This window comes from Diaporthe citri, assembly GCF_014595645.1.
Source record: "Diaporthe citri strain NFHF-8-4 chromosome Unknown scaffold_1, whole genome shotgun sequence".
Lineage (NCBI taxonomy): Eukaryota > Fungi > Ascomycota > Sordariomycetes > Diaporthales > Diaporthaceae > Diaporthe > Diaporthe citri.
Window position 1 is genome coordinate 11,360,232 of NW_025064846.1, and position 21,076 is coordinate 11,381,307.

At 48.6% G+C, this 21,076-nt stretch overlaps 7 protein-coding genes across 7 annotated transcripts; 3 read left to right on the plus strand and 4 right to left on the minus strand.

The window, feature by feature from the left end:
• Window positions 1-1,338: 1,338 nt before the first annotated feature.
• Window positions 1,339-1,978, minus strand: INS49_002960 (uncharacterized protein; the record flags this gene model as incomplete). The annotated part of the gene is made up of 2 exons (XM_043163760.1): window positions 1,339-1,567; window positions 1,629-1,978. 2 exons carry the CDS (start codon window positions 1,976-1,978, stop codon window positions 1,339-1,341), a joined length of 579 nt encoding a protein of 192 aa, XP_043032266.1.
• A 1,737-nt stretch (window positions 1,979-3,715) lies between these two features.
• INS49_002961 (uncharacterized protein) lies at window positions 3,716-4,577 on the plus strand (the record flags this gene model as incomplete). The annotated part of the gene is made up of 3 exons (XM_043163761.1): window positions 3,716-3,790; window positions 3,884-4,327; window positions 4,410-4,577. 3 exons carry the CDS (start codon window positions 3,716-3,718, stop codon window positions 4,575-4,577), a joined length of 687 nt encoding a protein of 228 aa, XP_043032267.1.
• A 426-nt stretch (window positions 4,578-5,003) lies between these two features.
• INS49_002962 (uncharacterized protein) lies at window positions 5,004-7,692 on the minus strand (the record flags this gene model as incomplete). Its single annotated transcript, XM_043163762.1, has 5 exons — window positions 5,004-5,325; window positions 5,363-6,112; window positions 6,229-6,450; window positions 6,523-6,647; window positions 7,675-7,692. The coding sequence occupies 5 exons, from the start codon at window positions 7,690-7,692 to the stop codon at window positions 5,004-5,006; spliced, it is 1,437 nt and encodes a 478-aa protein (XP_043032268.1).
• A 1,082-nt stretch (window positions 7,693-8,774) lies between these two features.
• Window positions 8,775-9,616, plus strand: INS49_002963 (uncharacterized protein; the record flags this gene model as incomplete). The annotated part of the gene is made up of 2 exons (XM_043163763.1): window positions 8,775-8,967; window positions 9,057-9,616. The coding sequence occupies 2 exons, from the start codon at window positions 8,775-8,777 to the stop codon at window positions 9,614-9,616; spliced, it is 753 nt and encodes a 250-aa protein (XP_043032269.1).
• Window positions 9,617-10,840: 1,224 nt separating this feature from the next.
• On the minus strand, window positions 10,841-13,429 carry INS49_002964 (uncharacterized protein; the record flags this gene model as incomplete). The annotated part of the gene is made up of 1 exon (XM_043163764.1): window positions 10,841-13,429. One exon carries the CDS (start codon window positions 13,427-13,429, stop codon window positions 10,841-10,843), a length of 2,589 nt encoding a protein of 862 aa, XP_043032270.1.
• Window positions 13,430-17,348: 3,919 nt separating this feature from the next.
• On the plus strand, window positions 17,349-18,547 carry INS49_002965 (uncharacterized protein; the record flags this gene model as incomplete). The annotated part of the gene is made up of 5 exons (XM_043163765.1): window positions 17,349-17,386; window positions 17,528-17,618; window positions 17,684-18,052; window positions 18,109-18,327; window positions 18,383-18,547. The coding sequence occupies 5 exons, from the start codon at window positions 17,349-17,351 to the stop codon at window positions 18,545-18,547; spliced, it is 882 nt and encodes a 293-aa protein (XP_043032271.1).
• A 383-nt stretch (window positions 18,548-18,930) lies between these two features.
• INS49_002966 (uncharacterized protein) lies at window positions 18,931-19,245 on the minus strand (the record flags this gene model as incomplete). Its single annotated transcript, XM_043163766.1, has 1 exon — window positions 18,931-19,245. The coding sequence occupies one exon, from the start codon at window positions 19,243-19,245 to the stop codon at window positions 18,931-18,933; it is 315 nt and encodes a 104-aa protein (XP_043032272.1).
• Window positions 19,246-21,076: the final 1,831 nt, after the last annotated feature.

Below are 21,076 nucleotides of genomic sequence, written 5' to 3' on the forward strand. Positions count from 1 at the left end.
AGCGGAACTCTTCGCCTTGTCTGGGACACATGTCAGCTACGAAAAGATCCTACTGGTCCGCCGCACGCGATAGAAGCGGGATGTCGACAGCTACCCAAGACTGGGACAGACGCCCGAACAGGTGGCCCTCCTATGAAGCCTCCTATGGAGGGAGAGAAGGACGAAAAAAGCACAGAAAATGTGCAGGAAGGTCATGCTTAGCCCGTCATTGACTCCCGGTCGGAGTGATGGCACGCTCGCCTCCGCGGAGATTTTGGTGCCAACTTAAAGTGGCTAGAAATCAAGGAAGAGAGAACAAAATCTCGTCGTGTCACAAATCCATGTCGCAAGTTGTATTCATATTGGCAGGCGACAGAGAGCATAATTCAACCCGGGGCGGATCTGCATCTCATACCAACTCCCTGATGAAAAGTCCTGTCTTTGCGCTATTTGTTGGACGTAAATGTTGAAATCGCGGATGCATGGACTAGATTACCGGAAATGAGCCACTGAAGTATCTGTTACCGAACAAGCAGCAATCCATTCTCCTTCGATGGTAGTTAACGCAGGTCTCGTCCCTGCACTGAGGCCTGATCTGACATGCCTCCGGGTGGGGGTATGTGTCGGTATCCATGGCGTGGAGCCAGTAGTCGGTGGGGATAATCTTAATGGTAGGATCCATTATGGCTGTCATCTTGCAGATAACGATGTCTTCCATGTATCTGGTCACAAAACATTGCCAGGAAATGCCAGTACCGCCAGCGTTTTTCAGGCGGTGAGGCATGATTTGGAGCTTCCGACCACTTGTCCCGCTTCCATCATTGCTTTTTAAGCTTTTGCAATAACGCGATAACTGCCACCCATGAGGAAGCGATGGACATGCCGGGGTCTCGTCGTCCTGTTCCGTCTTGTAGTAAACAAAAGGGCACGAACTGCTAATGCACGCCAACTCGGGTAGACCGCCAGGACGGCTCGCAGGATACAGAGTATCCGCTGGCCCCAGCTTTCGAAGCCTCTGAAAATTCGCCCTCAGCTCATGAGCGGGTATCCGGCCATCAGCGGTGAGATTGAGCGAGTCGATGCGGCTGTGGGGCGCCCACTCCAGACTGAGAACCACAGTATGCCAGCTCGAAAAGGCAGTGGAAGCACGGAGGCGGGCTCGCGGCCATGTCGGCGCCTCCAAGGCTGTGCAACGCGTATCGTGGCTGGCATCGCAACACTCAATGTTGAAACTGTCGAGGCAGGCTTTCAAACCTCCTCCCCCTTCGCTGTGCCGCCGCCGCCACTCGTCGATGTGAGCCGTGATGCTGGCCCAGGTGATCTGCACGTGCTCACACAGCTGCACCGATCCCTCCTGGCCTAGACATCGTCGTGATCGTGGGAATTCCCATTGCTGCTGAGATCTCTTGGAGAATTGACAGATGTCGTGCTGAGTATCGCACGCGCCGCAATAAAGCTTCCTGTAATCGCGCCGTCGGTGCCTCTGCGCGAATTTGCAGTCGTCGAACGGTTGGCACACAGAGAAGTGGTTCCAGTGCCTGCAGTTGTCGCACCGCCCGTCTCTCTGCAGGAGCGGTCGAAATTGTCCCTTTAAGTGAGGTTGGAGATAGATAGTGCGAGCTCCTCCCAAATATGTAGGACGGACATACCACTCGTCTCTCCAGATGTCCGATTCCCGGTCAAGAAGACGCAGGAATATCCTCGAGACTGCCTGGAGACAGTGCAGCGTAACGGGATCGTCGGCGAGGAAGTCGAGTACATTTAGGAGGAGCTCTTCCGGCAACCGACTGAAGGGACAGAAACGGTCGTTGTAGAACTGTGCGGCTATGGGCGTGTCCATGCTGCGCTGTAGCTCGCATAGGGTGAGGGATAAGGCTCGAGCCTGTTCACTGTCACGCTGCTCCCGCTGGATACGTCTCTCGGTTTCGCGTGCTTTCGCTTCCTCGAGACGCTGGTGCTCTTCGAGCTGCTTTCGGACCCATCTTAAAAGAGCAGACATTTGTATCCCTGAAGCCGAATTGTATGGTGAAAGAGCTTGGGTGGTTGTAGAGCAGCGTTGCAGTCAACTGATAGACTGGTGGTGAGAGTTTCTATGTCTGCAATCACTGAAGATCAAGATTCTCATGGCAGGAATAACTCACTTCTTGAGCAGAGATGAACTGTCGATGGAGTTAAGAAACTTGACGGTTTTGGCCCACACGGCGTCTAGATGTCAAGCTTGGTAGATGGGACCTTGACGACTTCAGACTTGAGGGACAACCGGATCGGCCACCCAAGCCTAGCGGCAAGGCTGGCTACACTGGCCACGCTAGTATCAAGCCAGCTGGAACCGTCCAAGCCGGCTCGTACTCTTCTTCCTCGCAAACCCCAGGGCAGAGCCATCCATCAAATATCCCTTTTCTGCATGTGCCGCTCTGACCAAACACTGTAGACGGGCGCCAATGTATGTAATTTTCGCAGTATTCTTGGCGGTGGCGTCGGCAGTATTCACATGGTTGATGCCGTCGCGCTACGGTACTATTAAAAGCATCGGCCCAGTTTGTCTGGACCATGGTCGCCACAACAAGGAACTCGTCCTGGCAATGCACTGAGCCGGCGGGCTCTAGTCTAGAAATTTATATGCGGGACCAGGGTTTGCAAGCAGTGGGTTTGGCTTAGAAATAATTTTTGGCACGCTACCAATCTTTGGAAATTCGTGTGATTTGCTACCAGAGACGCAGATCCGTGTACGTACGGCCGGCGAAGAATTTGGGAGGGACTGCTCCTGGTGCCCCTGTACTGTTGCATTTGGGCTGTTCGCTCTGAGGCCGGCACATCATCTTGAATATGAGTATCTCTGGATTATCTATGGCATGCAACATGCTGGAGAAGACGCTGGAAGATAGAAGTTCGCCTTTCATGCCTGGCGATATCCTTAGTAGATCCGAGATAGATGACAGCACACCAATGTGAGAAGCTTAGGATCGTCGGTATTAATGGTTCAAGTTGCGGCTTTTGCTATGGCGATTGAGGAACTCGTGGGTACACGCGTGGTTGAAAAGGTCTAGGTATATATGATTGATTTTGTTGATGGATTTCAAGTGATCAAGTTTGATTAGCAGACGTCAGTGTGTCAAGGAGAGAACAGGTGTAGGTCTCTTGAAAGAGTGCAAAAGCGCTGTGGTCTTGAAGCCCATTGCACAGATCAGGCGGAAAGATCCAGAGGCATGGTGCTTAAAGATGGTCCCAACGTTCGGAACAAGATCTGGCTTTTCTTCTCCGTTGGCAGTTTTGGCAGTCTGCAGTGTTCTGACTCCTGCTCCTTTGACTCCGAAAGGAGACTGGGTCCTAATTACAGATCGAAGGTAAATTACTGAAGTAAATTTGGGAATAAAGTAATGTAGCATCTAAATCTTATAGCGCTAAAAGTTGGGATGTAATGAATGATGAATCACAAGCTGCAGTAACAGGAGACGGTGAATAACAACGTAGCTGCCAACAGCACACATCATTACCAGGACAAAGTCGGAGAGGCAAGCTCTTCACTCTGCTTCATCTGGTCTATGCCTTTGAGTCACTCACTCACGCAACCTTAAAAGGGGCCTGCATGTCTATCTCGCCCATTTCTAGAACGGAACGTCTCCACCACGACAACCATCCTCTGCAATTCAAGCCTGGATTGGCAACACTCCCACAAGTCTTGCAAGACAGATCATCGCCTATTATATTGCCTTATAAAGTCTCCTCAACAGTCACCATGTTGACCGACTTCGGCTTCAAGATGACCATCATGATCCTCATGGGTCTGCTGATGGGTGCCGGTCATGCTGATGTAGGTCCCAAACGCGCAAACAAACACTTGCATTGGCTTTGGGATTGTCAAACGAACTGTCAGAGCGTAAATACTGACAAAGGTTCAAATCAGGTCGTCCCCCACAACGCGCCCATCTTCTATGACAACGACACCCTCCTTGCTCCCAACGCCCACGGCGAGATGACCATTTACACAATTGTCGACCCGACCTGGGAGCTGAACATCCCAGGTGCCTCCGACAGCGAGAAGATCAAGGTTACGGGTACCGCAGACAAAATCTTCCAATACATCAACATCCACTTACCCGATTACGACTGGCCCGACGTCGACAACCTCAACAGTACGTCTCCGGAGAAGGCAGCCCAAGACGACCCAACGCCCAACTGCAATGTCTTCGGCCTCGCCCCATACCCCATGGTCAATCTCTGCAAGGATACCCTGAAACAGATCGGCAACCACTACTTCAACCTGGGTTCCGGCCCTGGAACCTGTGCTCAGGTGCAGTGTCGTGGCGACCTGAAGAACCGCCACGCGGCGATTTGGTGGTGCAACGACGTAAGCTCCCACCCTGCCAAAAGGTTCCATGTCTGTGTTTGGATTGTCTTTACAAGTCCTGATGCTAAGGACTCAAAAACAGGATCTCATCGGCGCAACTGTCACTGCCAACGATATTGCCGACCTTGCCGGGAAGATAATCGATGGGTGCATCGAATTTGACACTCCCATATCCTGGACTCGCGGGCAGATATTCCACGAAACCGAGCACTGGAATGTCATTGTCAACGGCGCTGAGAAGTGCAGATAGGGGTTGTTGCGGTTGCGGCTCGGGACCATCGTCACTGGCTCACGGACAGATGAGGAGCGGAAAGGAAGCCCTGAGCATATTTGGTGGAGGTCTTGGCTTGTCTGTTCAACATGAGCGCGCTTGAGTGCCATTAGACACAATTCAGAACCGTCCGTCAATAAATTAGGTCGAGTTTCGCCGCATGGAGTGATGTATCTCTCCCCATTTGCCTAAACAATATGCCTTTTCAACAACTATGATACCTAACTAAGCGTGATTGAGAGGACTGGACCAGCTTGAACAATGAGTGCTTATTGGTCGTTATTCATGAACAGTTGTCTGCCACCTCCCCCCTCCCCCACTCATTGTTATTACTGAAAAGTTGCTAGGCACGACGACACTGCTCGATTAAATTTCAAGCCCAGTATTTCACCATCGGCCCCAACTCTACCTCCCATCCTTGACATCATCCGCAATCTTCTCAGCAAAAGCATAAACCGTACTCTGAGGATGCCCCGGCGGCAGCAGCGCAAAGCTGCTCGCGTCCACGACCCTCAGCCTCTGCACGCCAACGACCCTGGCGCGGCTGTCCACCACGGCCGTCGGGTCGTCGGCCCTGCCCATGCGCGCGGTGCAGCTCGCGTGGTACACCGTCATGAGGGTGTCGCGCACCGTGTCCAGCACCTGCTCGTCGCCCGACACCTCCGCTCCGGGGAAGTACTCGGCCGTGTCGGCGAGGGCGGGCCCGCATCGCGCCCGACCTAAAGGCCTGCCGCGTGCGCCTGTACGCCGCCACCGCCACGGACTGGTCCGTCGGGTCGGTCAGCCAGCGCGGGTCCACGAGGGGCAGGTCGGCCACGTCGCTCGAGGAGATGGTCACTGTGCCGCGGGACTGCGGGGCCACGAGGGCGGCGAGGATTGTGGCGTACTGGTACCCGTCGTTGGGCTGGGTCGTGAAGAGGTTGGTGAAGGCCCCGACGTATCCTGGTGCCGGCAGGTATTCGATCCCGGGCCACGAGCCGGGAAGCTGGTCCAGGGCTGTGGCTGCGCTGGCGGTGATGTTGGCTCGCGGTGCCTTCTCCCAGCCGAGGTAATCGCAGACAGGGTTGGTTAGGGGGCCTTCGTTGGAAGGGAGATAAGCTGTTGCGTACTGCTCAGCAACATATGCGAGGTTGTTGGCGAGATATGTGAGAGTCTGTACCTTAACGCGGTACAATGGCCCAAAGAAGATGTGGTCTGTTAAGTTCTGTCCCACCCCAGGACGGTCAACAATGACCTGGATGTCAAACCTCCGAAGAATCTCTGCAGGCCCAATTCCCGACAGCACCAGGAGCTGTGGAGTTTGAAAGGCTCCTGCAGAGAGGATGACCTCCTTGTTCGCCGAGAGCATGTAGCCCGAATCAAGCAGCACGCCCGTGGCAGACTTGTTCCCATCGAACACGACCTTGCTCGCCTTGGTTGAATGGTAGACGCTGAGATTCGGCCTTGACTCCACCGCGCTGAGGAATGAGGTTTGGGACGAGTCCCGATTCTCGTTTTCCGGGCTGATTGTCGAGCTGCAATATTGTGAGCCCATGACCGTCCCACTGTTGAAATCCTTTGCCTGGGTACTCCCATTTCTTCCATTGCCGGCTGGAGATAGCTGGAGAATGGCTGTGCATAGTTGGCGTACGACACTCGCAGGGGTCCGCCAGCTGAATCGAAGGCACTGGCATCATACTGCGTCGTTGCATTCGGATCTCTCATATTCGTGTCAGGTGGTGTGAACTGCACGCTCTTCTTATAGTATGGCAGCATGTTCTCGAAGGTGTAGCTCTGGTCCCCGACCGTGTCAGCCCAGAGCTGCATGGAGCCCGTGTCTGGACGCTGGTAGATCATGAAGTTGAGGGCTGAGCTGTACTATCAATCAGCCTCGATGCACGACGAATCTGACAAAACATCCAAATGAACCACACAGGTTGCTCACCTGCCCCCTAGACATTTCCCTCGCGGATAGCGAATTTGGCGGTTATTTGCACCTGTCTGTGATGTAGTGACAAAATCCCAGTCTACAAGCGGGTCGGTGTCCGTTGGAGAGCTGCCGGCGAAAAGCTATTGGGTTGTGGTCAAGTTAGTTGAAGATAATGACAACGACGTTCAGGAGCGCCGATATGGACTTCGTCTGCTGCGAACTCGTGTCCAAGTTAAGGTAATGTCTTCAGCTGCTGTAGACCTACTGTGTCGCCTGCTGGAGTTGAAGCCAGCAAAGGATCCGTGATCGAGTAGTAAGTGCCAGCCTCGATGACGGCCACTGAGGTAGAAGGGTCCTCAGAAAGTCTGGCCGCGAGTGTAAGGCCCGCCGTGCCCCCACCCGCAATCACATAGTCAAAGGCGGCATCTTGTCTTTTCCTGCGATCCGAGACAGGGACGCAGGCTCCGCAGGACAGTAACAGGGCGACAATTAAGACGTGCCGAAGTCATACTGAAGGGTTTACTTGGCACGAAAAGTGTGGAAGTGTGCAAAATAATAGCGAGAGACTTTGAAATCAGAAAGACAGACTTTGCTCCTAATGTCTAGAGTTCATAAACACTTGGGGCCCTGGGCTTGCAGCTCGCATAATATCGAAGCCCAGGCCCTGTTCGATGCATCCGACAGCATTTAGGTCACATCCCGAACAGGATAGACTCGCATGTCAGTCTGATTGAAATCTTCCGGTTGGTAGATGCATCTGAATTCGACTTGTTTGTCCGGAACTTTTGGTCCAATCCATAACATGGGATGAATAATACACAGGGGAGTAAACTTATGCCGCTCGGACTAATACACAGAACCCGTGCCCATTGTCATCGTCTGCAAAATATGCTTAGACTTCATCGGTCCCCAGTGCCATTACTGCGATGCATATACCACGTCGTGACGGTTAAAGGATCAGCCAGAAAATGTGATGGTTGGAGAAACTGGCCGAGGAGCAAGGCAGATATCAAGCACAACAGACTGAAAGGGTTGACAGTCTGCCTCACCCCTCGAAACCCCTTTTCCAAATGCGTCATACCCACATGTTGCCTCTGCTCTTCTGGTAACCCAATACGACAAAATGGCTGCACATGTTGCCGAGGCGAAATAGTATCACACACTTACCTTCGAGATCATCGCCATGTTGAGGGAGTTGGCGTTGGCCACTACCTATATTGAGGAAGCGTCGCAGCAGTCTCGCGCCTAAGTGTGCTCAACCCAAGTACGCCAATGACGTGTTCCGTGGCTAGTTTTGTGGCATCTTCAATTCAAGCTTTGGTTCGATTGAGTGAACCCGTGGTGGTGACCACGCCGGCTTAGGTGCATCCCAAAGCTTAGCCTATATGTATGTGGAAGGCCACTTTTGTCCAAGACGGGAAGAGAGGAGGGTATTCCACTGTCGTTTCCTCAAAACCCATGCCCCACACCTGTCGGAGTTTACGCATATCGATTTTGTATGAGACGGAGCAGGGGTGGTGGGGTCGACCCGCACTGGTGGAGAATGAAATGCGGGCCGCTTTACCTTAACGACGTCACCCGCTTCAATGAGACCACTCCAGACCGCTCCGGAATGGGGGTCTTCGCACTTTTGGGGAGGCCTCGACGAGAGGATCCGGCAGATGCACAAAGGATCGACGGCTAAGCTCAGCCTGGGCGATGGGCGCATGTTAATCGTTCGCTTTGGCCACAAGATTTGGCATGGTCATTGCTGGGGATAAGTTATCCAAGTACCTCTAGGGGACTACGTGCAATTGGCCGAGGTATGTCACGGATTCCGGGTCGTAGGGGTTCGCGGAATTGCGGTTGCTTCACGAAGCAAAAATCACGAGCTCTGCTACCATGTTCCCTGCGCCCGTTGCATGTGTTGGAACCGCTGCTAATTTATTGGGCGGCAGGGCGCATGCACTCTTACAAACAAAGATGCTGCGCCGGGCCGACTTGTGGGCCACTCCGGGATTTCAGGTTTGTTGTTGGCAGCGGCTGGCAGCGAGTCAGAGCTGCATATGGATGTTCCTGGAAATAATACCCCTTTTGTCCGCTTTTTTTTCAACATTGCTAGGGCGTCTGTGCAGACATACATCTTTGACTCCTCACTCAACTTGACAATCGATCGTCGACTGCGTTTGTTCTCCATCAACTTTCCTTAAACTTTGTTCGTTTGCTTACTTTCAAAACACCCACATCGCGACTACAGCCGATCGTCGCTCCACACTCTTTTAAACAAAATGCATCACCACGTCGCGAGTTACGCCGCTTTGGCTGCTTCCCTGGTGAATCTTGCCCAGGCGGTCGATGTCACTGTGCCAATCACCATTGCCGCCGAAACGAGCTTCCAAGTGACCGCCAAGGACCTCGACAGCAACGACAAGTACCGTGTATACTTGGCGGCAGCCCTCGGAGGCGAAACTGGACCAACTTGTACGTCTGCAATGTGACAATTGGCCGTGATCGACATGATCTACCCGGATCAGATGTAGATCAGATGCTGACGCTACAAAATAACATAGGCTGGCTCACCAACTCTACCACACTCTCTACCACCAGCAACTTCACCATCCCGGCAGAAGTCGGCCCCTCGGCAACCTACTACTCGATCGGAGTTGGCGAGGTCGACGGCGACGAGGACGACATAGACTACAGCAACAAGTTCACCTTCACCGGCGGCACTGGCAACTACACCAAGTACGAGACGGACCTCAAGGGGTCTCCCTTCTGGGATGCAAACAACCTGCCCTGCACCGCATATGCGTGCGCCAGGGAGTGCGTCGACGCGAGCTACCCGGACGACCTGACCGATTCCAAGGCCTATAATACCATGAAGGAATGCGTCAACAAGTGCCCCGGCGTGACCCAGACGTCGCAGACGGAGCCGGCCGTGACCACCTCTGCTTCCGCCAGCACCGGCACCTCCACTTCCTCGTCTTCTTCTTCTTCCTCCACCGGTGCCTCGGACGATGGGAGTGATTCCGATGACGGCGATGAGAATGGAGCGTCTGCTGCAGCTGTGCAGCAGATCATGGTTGTGGGCATGGCCAGTGTTGCCGGGTTCGCTATCTTGTTCCTGTGAGAGCTGGACGAGATGGATCCGACTTCGCACCTGTTTGTCCGAGGAACTCGTCAAAGCAGGAGCACGCATGCAATGTCTCTGCCGGCAGTCAAGGGCAAAATATGGATGATCATGGAAACTTCAACACTGCAAGCCGAGAGATGCACATCGGCATACTTGTACTCAATCATTCTCAGCGACTCCTTGTCGAATAACAGTGTCACGGTCTGGGTTAATGTTGGTCATAATGATGGTCATGTAGTTGGAATGGGCAGAGAAAGGATGCGATGAGAGCACACTAGTAATGTTTTATCACGAACAAAATGTATATGATCTCATTATACCTGAGTATTTACATTCTCTGGCTTTGAAAGCCCAAGAACAATTACAATTTGAGTTTGATGTTGACAAGTGTATGGCGTGGCACAGTGAGATCATTTCAGGCAGGAATATCTCATGTTCTCAAGGACCATCTGAACAGCGAAAGCTTGCTTTTGCAGAGGCGTCGTGTGGCGCCAACGAGTCACAAAGGAGGACTGCCTGCGACCATCGCATAGATAATAGGTTTATATGCAGATTCCCCGCATCTGCCGAGGAGTTCCACGATCTGCTCATCGCCGGCCTTGGAAGGTATGCCCCGACCTGGTTCCGAAATATCGCGTGTGCGGACGTCTCGGGAGAGGATATTCTAGTCGACTCTGCAACTAGCCATACCACCAGTACCCTTGGCTGGGATATGGCACAATGTTGGCCACGTTGGTAGGAATATAGGAGGGGACTGTGTGGTGCTAGATGCAAGATTTGGTGGGATGAGATCGTCAGGAGAATCATGGTCGGTTTATCCAGACACGAGAGGCTGGTATGGATTTGGACATGTTCTGACAGCCGAAACACCAGCGCAAATCTCTTTGTGCTGAGAGGCCTTAGCCCGTGACATCTGATGTAAACAAATACCTCGGCCACTCTCCTCTTATTCACTGTACCGAGTAGCTGGATCCAGGGAGCCAACGGGAGATATCTTCATGTATCATTTAAGTCACATATTTTACACACACAAAAAGCGCAAATACATCAGTGGTAAGGTATAAGTACAAATTTGATGGCAAAGTTGCTGTAGATCAAACAACTAACAGCGGAGCAGTCCTTCCGGTTCCAAACCCAACCTCATCAGCTGCTTAGTTACCCCTTTTTTCCCTTCGCTAACCTCGTATCTGTGCATGATGCATGTTCGCCGGTGTCCCATCTCTACCTCGCAACAAACGTCTCCCCACTCCACCCATAGGCGCGAGTCAACCTCCTCCCGTGCCTCCTTGCATCCCAGAACGGGATTTTGGAATGAGGATGCGGCTCGTGGAACAGGATGCTCCTCATACCCGCGCCCACGTGGCCGTCGCTGTCATCGTGGGGCGTGAATTGCCAGACCGACCCGTACAGCTTTTCGATTCTGAAGCCGGCGGAGCGCATGGCGTGTAGGAACTCAGTCCACGGCACTTCACCTGGCTTGGACGTTGAGGAAGGTGTATGAAAGAGTGCTCCGAAGACTTTGAGGGCTCGTCGGTCGACTTGGATAATACGGGCTGGGTCCTGGTCTTCTTGCTCTGTCTCCTCGTCTTGCGTTGAGGCCGAGGCTTGGGGAGCGGGTGTCCCACGTGTCTTGACTTTGATCTTCTCTATCGGGAAGTTTTCCACCTTGTTGTCATCGATGTTGAGCCCACCAAAGGACTGCACAAGGACCTCGGGAGATGCGATTTGGTGTGGTGTCTTCTTGGTGGAGGTCACTGGCTCAACCCAGTCCGGAGTCCGCTGCAACTGACGGCCTTGGAAGAAAAGAACCTTCTTGCAGTGTGGTTTCAGAGAGTCGTGCTCTTCCATTTCCCCCAGCATTGCAGCCCACATCTGGTCAAGCAATGCCTCAGCCTTCTGCATCGCGTCCACATTCATCGCGGTGCGTTTCTTGTGGACTGGATACGGGCTCTTTGCTACATCAGAAGCCATTGTCCAGACCTGAACACTCAACCTGAGCTCCTTAGGCGGGAATTCCTCGCACTCTTCCCCGTAGTGATGTGCCACGGGAGTATCTTGTACATGCGGCGTCTCCACCTCTCTGTGAGCCGTCGTCGCCCATGGCTGGAAGAGATGTATCTGTCGCAGACATTCGGACAACAACGCCAGGGTTGAAATCTCTTGGGCTACGTATGAAGAAACGGCCTCTTGCGCGTCTGGGACGGTGTTGATGAACATGTCGTATTGTTCCATCAGCGACTGGACACCGCAAATGTGGCCCTTGCTCATGAGAGAGTCTTGTTGGAAAAGTCGGAACAAGATAGACATGAAGTCGAGTATGTGTTGTGGTGGCCGCTTGCCCGAACAGGAGTTGAAGTGGTCGATGCTATCGGGTGAGGCTCTTCGAACATATGGTCGAAGCGGTGGGGATGAATAGGCCGCCCTTCGCAGGATGAAGAGTCGTTCCTCAACACACTTGCATAGAGTAGACTCAAACTTGCCTAATGCCATCGCGAAAGGCTCTGGCAACGGGTCGCCTGATTCGATAATCTTGCTGCCAAAGTGTTGCTTCTGCAGTTCCACCAGGTCCGTGATGTCCCGCTCAAGGCCGACCCAGAACTCGACAGAACGGAAATTAGACAGCAAGAACAAAAAAGAAAACAAGTCCTCGAGGTTTGTGATATGGGACCCATAATGCTTCCTGCATCCATCGATGGTGGTTACAGGATGTTGTGCACCGAGTAGATCTGCAACATACTCAGGTTGATGGGCAATGAATTCCTTCAACCCTTCCGAGAAGCGCCCAGGGTCCTCACGCAAAGCCCAAAGTTTGTCTTCTTCCTCATTCGCTTTGGCAGTCACGAGCAGCTGGAGACGACGGAGATCCATTTTTCCGGGCGGGGAGTAAATGGCTTCCAAGTTGGTGGTGGCGAGGGAGACGACGCTGTCTGCTCGGGAGTTTGCTGAGGGCAGAGGCGGCTCTGGCTGAATACTGTACTTGGGTCCTGTCAAGTCGCCAGTAGGTATGTCGTGGAGTATTCTGATGACGGTGTCATAGACAAATTTGTAGATACGGTCTTGAATCTCTAGGATCCATAGACCGTCTCCTGGGTTGATTGTCCCATTAGCAAGCCGAGTGTCAGCTCCCGTGGAGGAGACAAGATTCTTCCATTCTCCCTCTCGCAATTCGCCATAAGTCTCTGGGCCTGACTGCCGGCCGTCGAAGTCCATAACGTAGCCTTCCAAAGAGCGCCACTTGGTCAGCCAAACACCTTGTGTAGAGAGCTGGAGGTCCCGCCTGGAAAATGCATGTGGAGGCTGGCGTGCTCTGGCGTTGATCATGAGCAGGAGTGGCTCCGATTTGGTAAGATCGTGTAGGTTGATGTATGGCATTAGTAAGGCCTCACGTTGCGATCCCTCATACATCTTGTACTGTGTTCGCTTCCCCTGCAGCAATAGCTTCTTCTCCTTCTTTAACTCCCTGGGACTGCAGGACTTGTTCTCCAGAACAATGTCTGGGCGGTGGTCTCGAGCCATGTTGGGCCAGGTGGTGAGAATCAACTCTCTTCTCTTCATCAGTGATTTGTTCATCCATCGTTTCTGAATGGTGGCCTCGTGACGCTGCACAATGGACTCAAGGCTTCTCCAGTTGTCGAAGATTCGCTCTGCCCTCTGCCTGATCTCGGAGCGCACTGTGGGTAACTCCTCGTGGAGAATTGGTTGGACCAGGGACATGAATTCCTCAACCGTCGGCTCCAGCTGGTGCCGTCTCATCAGTCTAGAGGCTACTTCGTAGTCGTCTTTCAAAGTTTGCTTTGTGGCTTGCTCCATGATCGCTTCAGGTACCTATGAATGCAGTTGTGCATCCTGTTAGTTTGAAGCCGATTGCGCTGCGAAGGATGGAAACAAGGAATCTGACCTCGAAATCATTTGCACACTTTGCTTTCCGTGGAAAGGTCGTCGCAGGGCATGCAAATTGTGATTGCGGCTGCTGAAAGAAAGAGAGGAAGGGAAGAGGGAAACGAGTTTCAGGCACAACTCTTCATGCTCCCAACTAACCCTAGCGGGATTGATCTGAAGGTTTTGGGGGTGAATTGCCCCAGTAACTGGCTGCAATCACAGAGAACAGACCACCGGTCGTGGCAGTAGGAGCGGGGCTCAGCAATCATAGAACAACAAACGCGAACAAACGCGTATGCGGCCCCCGGAAAAGCTAACTCAGGCCACGGTCGAATAACAAACGCAAGATAGGGGAATGCACAATGAGTGAATCCCCCTGTGGAGTCGGGGCGAGCGACCTGATGAGCCTAAGCAGGAGACGACAGCCGTCTTAGCTGGTGCTTTGCTTCTTCCTGTTCCTGATCCCAATCATCTTCTGGATATCGTGAACTACTTTTCTCTAAAATGTGGCAAAATCTCCTTGGTAGATGACTCAAATTCCCATCCGCTGTGTGCGAAGGGATATCGCGGACGCAGTCAGCGCTGGATTGCACTGTAGGTTCAGACTCAACATATCTCTATGCGAAGATAATCCAGACGGAACCCGTACGTGATCCCCCTCGGACCAGCCTTGGACTAGATGTCGATCCCGGCCCGTCGCTTCTTCTTGTCGCCAAAGACCACAGCAGTGACACCTATCTGGAGGCAGAATTTGGTAAATTAGGCTGCCGGTTTCTTCGGGGTGTCTTCATTACCACCACCGATATAGAAGCTGGAGTCGCCCAGGTGTGTGTTGATAATGTCTATATCTTTCCAGCCTACCCGCATGAGACCCTCCCGTTGGAGTGCATTATAGAGATGATGGGAGCATGCCATGGGCCTCTAGGCTTTGGCAACTGTGAGACCGATCTAAATAGAAGAGCAAGGCTTTGTTAACAACAACAAAGCTTTGAAGTCTCTACAAGGTATGATGCGAATTATAAGGGGAAGGAAATATTCTATTGGGTTTCCTAGGGGAAGGGCTCCTTGGGCTTCTATTTAAGCTGGAAGCCCACTTGCTCCGGGCCCCATTTGCCTCGGTCTGTTTTCCGCAGTGCTTGCCCGTAGCAAGGTAACATGCCTGGTTTTCCAACAAATCGTCATGTACTAATAATATCTACTCTGTTCCTATATGGTGCTGATGGAGATGAGCTTGGTAGGCTTGACCGACTTGGCTTTATTCCACTAGAGGATGAGCAATTTAAGACTCTAAGACTTCGTACAACAGCAAAGTGCTGGAAATCCTAAGTACATCTACAACTTTGGAAGACTAGATTAATGCTGCATTCCTCTTCGGCTGATGTTGGACCATTGCAATGCTCTTCTTTCAATTCCTTGACCGGGCTGCCCGCCTCTCGCTGGACGACCACCCTATGTGCAGCATTGGACAGGTATAACAAAACCTTCTGAGTTGAATTATATGCGTGTGGCTAGTGGAAGCTATCCATCTGTCTCCAGTATAGCAAACACTGTAGGATTGAACTACACTACAATCCCAACCCTCTCGCGAGACGGGGTCTTCAGCCCACTCTCACCTTCCTTCGACGGTGTCAGAGACCCTTCGACAAAAAATTGTGCGAGCTGCTACTCATCGCCAGCCCCTCGAAAGACCCTAGTTTTAGCCAGCAGAGTAGCATCAGAGTTAGTAATATCGAAGTCTTCACCATCAACCTCAACAGTTCGAAAGTGGCGACGGTCCGTTAAAGTTGAATGGACCACCTGTTTCGCGTTGGGCAACTCCTAACCTTCCAAATCAGCGAGGGATCAACCTCTTGGATATCTGTCAATGCAGCCCCAAGTCTATTTTTTTTCCCGTGGTTCGACCTGATGGGTTGCTTCCATCTACTTAGTGTGTCCCTGAGCTTCACCTCGAAGAAGCTTCCCCGCAATTGCTGTCTCATAATCCCTGTATTCCGGCTCTCTGTGGATGCTTGGAGTGTACTCTCATATGCAATCAATCGTATCGTTTTGGCGCTAATAAGCTGCACAATACACACCACACCCTTTTTTAATCATATTTTATTTAAGTTTCTTAATATAGCTTTAATTTAATAATCACCTATATTAAAAGAAAGCTACTTTCTTTTTAATTCTTTTAATATAGATTTAAGAAGGGAGAAGAAAGTATTAAAGGTATAAGGTATATTTAAATTAAGATTAAAAATAATTTAAGTTAAAGTTAAATTTAAAGGGGTAGTAAAGAGTAATAAAATTTAAGAATTACGTTAAAATCATTATAAATAGGGGGTAATTATATCTAAATTTACTTAAAAACACCTCCCACTTAAAAAAATAAATTTATTTTTAAAATTAAATATTAATATACCTTATACCTTAAATAATTTCTTTACCTTCCTTAAATAAATATTAAAAAAATTAAAAAAAAAGCAGCTATCTTTTAATATAAAGTATATTTAAATTAAGGGTATATTCATTATATAGAAGGTAAAAATAGTTGAAAAACGAAGTAAGGAGGAAAAAGGGTGTGGTGTGTGTTGTGCAGCTTACTAGCGCCAAAATGATACGATTGATTGCATATGAGAGTAATTCCGCTGCAACTATACTATACCCCGAACTGAGACTGCCAACCCCACAAGCCTTAATCCGCACAACCCAGTGCCAGTGCTTTCTTCGGGGAGATACGCAGTCTCCGGATTTAGAACATGAATCTAGGGGAAGTGATATGGTATTTCAAAGGATTCGTAAGTCGAATGTACTAATTGGTTGCGTCACTCTCTGTGGATGGGCCATCGATCTGCAATGCTTCGAGGCGCTTTGGCAAGCCGAGTCCGTCTTGGCCTGGATCCTGCTGCACGGCGCCTTGAGTACTTAATAGTCACCAATTGTAAACGATACCCTGGATGGCGGTGAAAGCATTTCTAATGTAGACATTCGCACGTGTCTACCCCAGGCTCGTCGCATACGTTCTTCAGCAGACCAGAAAAATGGGCAGGGAAACTGAGGCTATCCCTGCTTCGATGATGGAGCACCTGCTTCGATGATGGAGCACCTGCCTCGGAGGGAGGTCATTGAAACGGTGATATAGAAACCTGCTCCAAGTATTGAAGCAAAGGTGAAAGAGCTCGTTGTCAGCGAGCTTTTCCATTTCGAAGACAAAGACCCTTCGAGACGACTGCTACCAAACCAACCCACCCGCTTTGATGCCGAATTAGCATCATGCGTCGTTCGCGGAACGGTGCCCACAAGCATCGACGGAACCTACTACTGTATAGTGATAGAACCTATCTTCGCCAACCGCAATAATCAGGATATCTGGATCAATGAAGATGGATCCGTTCATGCGTGGCGCTTCTCCAATGGTGTTGTTGACTTCAGGACGAAGTTCGTGCGGACACCGCGTTTCATCATCGAGAGGACGGCTCGGCAGCCGCTCTGGGGGCACCTACAGAAATCCATATGCGGGTGACTCCAGGGTATTTGGCGAGGTCCAGAGTACCGGAAATACGCATGTTCAGTTCTGGCGGGGGAAACTGCTCGTCCTAAAGGAAGATAGCCCTCCACTGATCTTGGACCCAGACACGCTGGACACATTCGGTTCGAACTTCGCAGTCCTTGAAGGGAAATAACAGGATCTAACAAACAGCTGGGTTCTACGACTTTGAGGGTCAGGTAACTGCTAAAACCTTCACATCACACCCGAAAACAGACTTCACAACGGGCGAGATGGCGGCATACAGCATGGAGGCTTCCGGCCTCGGGTAAACCCGATCCGTCTCGCAAATATGAAGCAGTTCTGGCAAATTTTAGCCAAATGATCTCGCGTATTATCAATTTGATAAAGACGGTAAAGTGATCGACGAGTGCTGGATAAAGACCCCAGCTGTTACCTGGACCCATGAGATGGCAATCACAGATAAGTTCGCCACCTTCCCCTAAACCGTGTTGTCATAACAAGACTAAATCGCTTTCCGTGCTGACGATCGGGCTCAGCTATGTAGTCTATGTCATGGCGACTCATGAGATGGGTCTTGAGCACAAGAAGAAAGAGGCCGGGACTCACTTCCGCAAAAATGCTTATCTGGTAAGATATCTGATCATCCTGGGCTCATGAGGTCGACATTCTTTCAGGTAACCGACAATCCATAGCGTAACCGGTTCGGTGTGCTCCCGCGCCGTAATCCCAAGCCTGAGCAGGCAAGATGGTTCGAGTCCTTGAAGGGTCACTACTGGGGTCATTTATGCAATCATTTCGAAGAAGATGGTATTATCTACATCGATGCCTTCATGCACAACAACGACTCTCTAAGGGCATTCCCCTCCATGCATCCGGAGGTAGATGCTGGAAAGGCGGATGTCCCGCCGGTCGGGAAGTTTGTCCGGTTCAAGATCGATCCGAACTCCAAGTCGACCGAGCTGGAGCTGCCCACTATCCTCAGCGACATCCCCGGGGAGTTAGCGCGTTGCGATGACCGCTACACAGGGAAGCCGTATAACCACGCCTTCAGGGCTCCTTTGGTCCCATGGGCTTCGAGGGCATCACCCACACGAACATCGCAACCTGCGTGACCAAGGTCTGGAAGGCCGGCGAGCACACCACGGTGGGTGAGCCGTGCTTCGTACCGCGGTCGGCAGACTCGCCCGAGGGAGATGGCTACTTGTTCACCCGCTGCCAGGACCAGAAGACTGGTTACGGCAGCCTGGCGATCCTGGACGCCGCAGATATAAATGCCGGCCCCGTCGCCGTTATTGAACTGCCCTTCCGAGATCACGACGGCGTCCACGGCCAATGGGTACGTCACGAGCCCTGCTTTGCTGTCAAAGAGCCAGAGCTAATCGAGTTTACAGGTTGATGCCTCTCGGTTCGACTCTAGAAAGCCGTTGGTCGATTACGCTGGCGTTACGCCGGAGCTTCAGGGGAAGTTTGGAACCGGCGCGCCGAAGCCCTACGATGACTTGAATGCTAGGCCTGTGCTGAGGACGGTGGGCGCAAAACTGGACGGAACCCTGTAGGAGCTCAAAAGAATGCGTGTCAGGATGACAAGGCAGATTGTGCATAACACAGAATGGCTTATCTTGAGATGGGCAGTAGTATGAAAAGCTCGTCATGTATGATTCCGCCCCAATAGATGGAGCATGTGTTGCAAAGGTCGGCCTGTCGCCGCAGCCAGGCGACACAACAGACACCCTTCAAGCACGCACGCGTCACTTGTGTTCAAATCGAAGTAAGAGTAACTTTAGTTTTCTAACTATTTTTGCAACTTATCGAACTCATTTCAAGCTGCCTCTAATATGATCAAGCATCTATTTTGGGTTCGAAGAGCACTGCTATTTGTGCAGAATGCCGCCTCTTCTGTATCCGCAAGGTCTCATGGAGTATTCGAATCCGCAAGATTTCATGTACTTTTTTCCGCCGACACCGCCTCTTCTATCAACTCCGCGAGCTCTTCTGGTTTGCTCAGCTGAGGCAAATGCCCTGATTTAATCTTCTTCACCTCAGCGCCCGTGGCCGCTGCGAACATCTCCTGGTACTGCAAGGGAAGAGCATGGTCATCTTCGGCCACGACATACGTCGAGGGGATGTACTTGTAGGCCGCGCGGGAGATGGGTGTTGTCTGCACGGCGTAGCTCTGGTCGATGGTCTTCGAGGCCCAGTACCTTGCCTCCTCCGGCAGAAGATCATAGTAGACGGTGCTGACCGTCTCCTTCATGGTGAATCGCCCGTTGGATTTGACGTCGTTGTTGGGGGGCTCTCCGAAAGTGCCCAGAACCGACTTGCCTTGGTCAAGCACAAAGGCTGCGAAATAGAATAGGCGGCACACTCCACCGACCAGGCCTGTTGGCAAGTACGACCCTCGCACTTGAAAGGCTACTTTAGTTATCCCCTCCGGGGCACGTAGCCTCTTAGAACTTAGACAGAACAACATCAATATACAATTGCTTCCCATATGATTATTATATATATAAAAGACCTATCAATACTAATTAATGGTTATAAGTATTATAAATTAATAAGGTAAAAAAGGCAATCCCATAAAAATTTCCTTAACTTAAAAATTATATCCTCCTTATTAATAAGCGCTATATAATAATAATTACTTTTTTAAGCCTCCTTATATTATTAAACTTCTTAAGTAAATATTATAAAGATTAAATAAACTAAATAGCATTTCCTATAATATCTATATATATATTTATTACTATTTAAGAAATATATATTTATTATATATAAAACTTTATTAAAAATAAACTTATTTTTAAATTCTCTTTAAAACTTAACAAAACTTAATAAAGCTTTGTTTTATTAATAAATAAAGCTTATAATTATCGCAATTATTAAAGCTAATATAACGCTATATTATAAATAAGCATAAGTTATATATTATACTTTTAGCTAATATAAAAGGACTTAATAATAGGAAAAAGCCTTAGCTTTTAAGGTTTAAAGAAATTAATAACTTTTTTCTTTTAATAATTATAACTTACTTATTATTAAATTATTATTATTAACTTACTTTTAAATATTACCTATTTTATTAATATTTCTTTATTTTATTAATTTTATTTCTTATAATATTTATTATAAAAATTTATAAGTATAGCTAATAATATTAAAAAGCTATTAACTTTTATTAAAGAGTATATAATTAATAAAATACTTACTTAAACTTTAATTAACTTAGCTTATTATAAATATATTAACTTAAAATTATAATTTACAGCTCTTATATAAAAAGCATTAATAAAATACTTAATTACTTACTTAATAAATACTTTAATAAACTATATATAATAAAACTTTTATAATAATAACTTTTTTATTACTTATTATAAGAATTATATAATATAAATATAAATAATATTTAAAGCATTATTAAATTTTTATTAATAATGCTTAAAAGTTTTTTTTTAAATATAAGGTATTTATATAAAATATAATAACTAACCTATAATATTATAATTAATTATTATAGCTTAAGCTAAAGAAAAATTAAAATAAATTAATAATAAACTTTATAATGCTTTATTAACCTTAAAATTAAATATAAATAAATATTATATATAACTTTAAAAATAATAATTATAAATATAGCCCTTATAAGCATTATAGGCAGGCTTTAAATAATAATAATTACTAAAAAGATAATTCCTAGAATAACTTTTATTACCGCTATTAACTTTAAGCATATAATTATAAAACCTAAACTTAATAATGTAATTTATTAAAAATTAATATAATTAATAAAGCTTATTATTATTAATAAAAAAATAAAAATAAAGCTTATATTAAAAATATATATTATATTTAATATAACTTTAAGTTACCTTAAAAATGTTTTTATTAAATAAAAAGTATAACTTATATAAAACTCTTTCTTTATAATATATTTTTAATAAGCGCTTAAATTTAATAAAGTTAATATAATTTATAAAAACCTTTAATAATTTTTATAAATATATTAAGAATTTATATAATTTATTAAATAATAAGATAAAGATATTTTTTAATATTTATTATTATATTAAAATTTAATTAAGTTA